General features: G+C 39.4%; 1 protein-coding gene across 4 annotated transcripts in view; it reads left to right on the forward strand.

Moving 5' to 3' along the window:
* The window catches only part of snx16 (sorting nexin 16), a 20,657-nt gene that overhangs the window by 6,159 nt on the left and 10,152 nt on the right, over positions 1-4,346 (forward strand). For all 4 annotated transcript variants that reach the window (XR_001310390.1, XM_014010463.1, XM_014010464.1 and 1 more), the window contains exons 5-7: positions 426-495; positions 3,364-3,500; positions 3,601-3,723. Coding sequence is in view for 3 of the 4 variants with exons in the window: in XM_014010463.1 (XP_013865917.1) it covers positions 426-495; positions 3,364-3,500; positions 3,601-3,723 (330 nt within the window). In the remaining variant the exon portion in view is untranslated. The remainder of the gene's footprint in view (positions 1-425; positions 496-3,363; positions 3,501-3,600; positions 3,724-4,346) is intronic.

Here is a 4,346-nt window from a genome sequence, read left to right on the forward strand (position 1 = left end):
TGGTTACATATTTGTGTGTGTCTTGACTTCTTAACAGCAGTTGTAAAGCATGATGATGCTGAAAACTGTCGCCAAAACTGGATCAGCTCGATCACATGACTAAATCCCATTCTACCCGATTTTCAAAAAATGGCCATATCTGCCACCGATACTGAGTTTCTGATCGGGACATCCCTATAAAAAACCATCTACAGTCTGTGTTGTTAGCCATTTTAGCAACGCTCTGTTCACAAGCAGACATTCCCCTTTGACATCACTTCCTGTTACTGCACATGTGAGTATCTCAACAACTGTTCATCTCAGCAGTGTGAAATCCATTTTGCTTTTCGTAATCCATGTTTTCTTTCCAAAAATGCATTCATATTTATCAAAAAAAATCTGATGTCACAGACACTTTAACATATAATATGTGCTCTTTTCTACAGYCTACCTGTGAGAGAGTTTCTTTGTCTCGATGATCCACCTGGACCTTTTGATAGTCTGGAGGAGAGCAGGGTAAGTGGGCACGTCCAACTGTTTGCAAATCTACAGATACCCCTTCAGCAAAGGTTGTAGGAAGTTGATKAATTTAATAAGTAAGTCTCAGGCTGACAGTCAATGTTAAGCTGGAGCTAAAAATTATTTTTTCTACACATTAATATGATGTAGTCCCAAGTACACAGCTCAAAGTGTGTCAACTCTTGTGTTTCCTCCTTTGCTTTAAAAAACAAGAYRGCTGCAATCACAGCAAACTCCTGTTGGAGAGAACTTCTGCTCTGTTTTAGTTGGGGTCTATATAAAGTGGAACTGCAATGCTTTGGTCTGAATTCCTCCTTATTGTAACTCCACAAGCCCCTTTTTCACCCCTTTTCAGAGGTGTGTCTCAGATCAGCTCGTTTTGAGGCTGTCTCTTTAAATCCAAACGAGGTGCTTCTCACCCCGCCCCCTCTAGCTTCCAGTTTAAGAATGGAGTTTGCTACTGTCTTGTGGTGCAGAGCCGTTTTAATTTAATTTAATTTATTTTATTTTAACAGGACAGTGCATATTAATAACAGTACATCTGTGATATGCTAGAATTAGCCAAAAGCTAGCTTTCATCTGTAGTCCTGGTGGCCAGTTGTACAGTGGCACCCTAGGAAGATATAAAATGTTAAACAATAAAATCATCAACAATTGAGAACAACATATTTAAAGCAGTGTTAGTTTCATGCAAGAGAAACAACAGTGGCAGCATAAACAGTGAGATACAAATAAAAATAGTTCAGAAGAGTATAGTTTTTTTTTGTACCAATTAGTTACAATAAGACTTGTCCATCAGCGCCGTGAGAGACTTCATCAGTGTGCRTTGCCAATGCAATGCACACTATTGTGATTTGTTTCCCATCCAAGTTATCTCAACTTTGCCATGCTTCTCCTCCTGCATACTTTGTCCTAGAGCTGCCATTGTAATTTATATCTGTAAAGCCCCTGTGCCAAATGATGGCTATGCCTTTTGGTGCCTGTAAAACTTATAGTTTTTGAAATATTAATGTTTAATAAATTATAAAGGCAGTCAATGTAGCCTTGTATTGGTCCAATACTTCCCCCTGCTGCATCTACACAATATGGTACTGTACCATAGTTTCATAATATTTAAACTCAGTAGTTCAGTGATTACAATATTAATATGATTGTATTTTGATGTTTTACCATAATATTGTCTTAATACTGCTCTATTGTTGTAATATTATGCAGTTTAGTGTCAATAATTGTATTGGCAATGTGGCCTCTTTCTGCACACATACAAACCAACCCCCTGCCACCACCTTCTGCCACAACTCCATTGGTCTAATGGTCTATGTCATGGACTTTCATGTTGGAGATCAGGGTTCAAAACCCTGCTAATTTGAACTTGGTCAAAGTTCATTCTGCAAGTCCAATGCTGCAGGCAAAGCCATGCTGCAATGACATGCTACGTGGCAATGCACACTTGTTTTTACATCGTAAAAACCCATGTCTAGTTATTTTTATTTTTCCTTTTTTTGGAGCAGKGCTCATTGGCTGGCCCAACCAAAGTCACACGTTGTACGAATAACTGCATCCAGTAGTGTTTGTGACTGTACTCTTAAGAGATAAAACATATAATTTGGTAAAATAACAAAAAAAAAAACCACTATGTATTTAAAATGTTAGACCCTTATTCGGCCCTGGACTTTACACAAACATGAAGTGCTTCACTTATTTAATGACAGACTTTCATGGTGGTGTTTGGTCCAACAGGCAGGTTGTTCTGTGAAAGACCTCGTTGTGTGCCAACAAGCCAAGGCTTTTTATTTTCACCACTTCTCCAGGAAATAAATGTCCCAAGTTGTGTTGTCATTTACTCTTGACYTCTAAAATCCACCTACTTAATGTGAGCCAGATATTTTCAGTGTCAGGCATCTTAAAGGAATAATTCAGAGTAAGGATGGACATTTTAACCATAAACACTATTTTAATTCATCAGATTTTTATCAGATACATCAGTTTGGAGAAATAAAGTGAAATTCTAATCAGATTACAGTGATAACGGCTAATCTTAGCTCAACAATTTCAAAATGGTTCATGCAAACACTATTGTCAAAACTGTACTTGATTGATCAGGGGTCATGTAATTAGGAACACTTTGTATTTAAATCTTTTAATGTAATATTTTTGAGAAAAATGTTGAAAATAAATTAATAATTATATTAAAGGGAACATATCATGCAAAATCCACTTTTTTTAGCTGTAAAATACATTTTGTTGTGTGTCAAATTATCTGCAACAAAATTGCCAAATAAGGTCTGGACTTACCAACTACAATTTCCTGGTTGTAATTCTCCTCTGGTTCTGGGTCAGACTCTGGTTCCAACAAGTAAGGCTGGATAAACAAGTCTTCTGTTGCTGACATCTTTTAATTAAAACATTTCTGCAAGTTGGAAAACAACCCCCCACCCCCCAAAGTGGGGTGGACTGGTCTGGAAGCCGGAGGGGGCGGGGCTTGAAGCGTCCTAGAGGAACAGTAACAAAACCAGCTGCTTTGAGACACACATCAGAAAAGGGGTGAAAGAGGAGCTGGTAARGTTCAAATAAGAAGGAATTCAGACCAAAGCATTGTAGTTGTACTTTATTGTACACACCCTTCAGCCACTGCTGCTGTTTGTACATGCAAACAACCAAAGAAAGCTAAAGAGGAAATGTAAAGTTTACATTAGGACTACACAACTGATCAAAAATCTATCAAGTGATTCCAATAAAACCCCCGCAGACCCTCAGGCCACTAAATGCATGAGGGTCCCAGCCAGCACATGGAGAGTGGTGGGAGCAAGGTGATGACAGAACATGATTGTTGCATGGTTGTTGTTTTTTTTTTTCTTCCTTCAGGTGTTCTGTGAGACTCTGGAGGAAAGCAACTATCGTCTCCAGAAGGAGTTGCTGGAGAAGCAGAAGGAGATCGCCTCCTTAAAGAGGAAGCTGGAGGAGAAGGAGCGGACCATCCTCTTACTGGAGAAACACGTGAAGTCAGTCGATTCACACCAACAGTTACACGTACAGAAGGTTCTGCAGCACGGGCATTTGTAATAAGGTCTTAACAATGCTGTTTGGATGTGTGTGTAACAGCGGTGAGTGTGTGAGCCCAGAGTCTCCATATGGTCTGTCAGCTCAGGGCAGTGAAAGCAGCATAGATGTTGACGTGGAGTCGTCTGCTGCAGAGGCCGATCAAGACATGCCGGATGACACGGGGTAAAACCACACTAACACAAAATACACTAAGACCTGTAAGCATCTAGAATGTTCAAATGACTGCATCCATGTTTGATACAGAAGACATGGATTTTAAGACTTATTGAGCAGCTACAGCAACAGACTTGATATGAACTGGTTATTAAAGGGGACATATCGTGCAAAATCCACTTTTATAGCTGTTAAATACACTTTGTTGTGTACTTGGAGTCTCTAGGAGAACAGAAAAAGGTGCTGTGTAGATATMTTTATAATTTGTTTGGGTCATATTTTTCAACCCGTTCAGTTTTCACTATTTTCTTTGACGTTTTCTGAACTATTACGTCACAGTATTTGCAACAGATTTTCTAAATAATGTCTGGACTCACTGGCTACAGTTTAGTGGTCTTCATTCTCCTCTGGCTCTGGGTCAGACTCTGGCTCTAACATGTCAGACTGGATGAACAAGTATGTTGTTGACGGCTAAATCGGTCAAAATTTTCTCCTGTGTATAATATGACCACTCAACCTAATGGGTGATGTTTGGGGTCAAATCTTTACGCATAAATATGGTAAATCCCAGTTGCAGGCATCTTGTGAAAAAGGCTGTGTCTCAATTCAGGGGCTGGGTCCTCATGAGTGCG

This window comes from Austrofundulus limnaeus, unplaced genomic scaffold (assembly GCF_001266775.1).
Source record: "Austrofundulus limnaeus strain Quisiro unplaced genomic scaffold, Austrofundulus_limnaeus-1.0 Scaffold69, whole genome shotgun sequence".
Taxonomy (NCBI): Eukaryota; Metazoa; Chordata; class Actinopteri; order Cyprinodontiformes; family Rivulidae; genus Austrofundulus; species Austrofundulus limnaeus.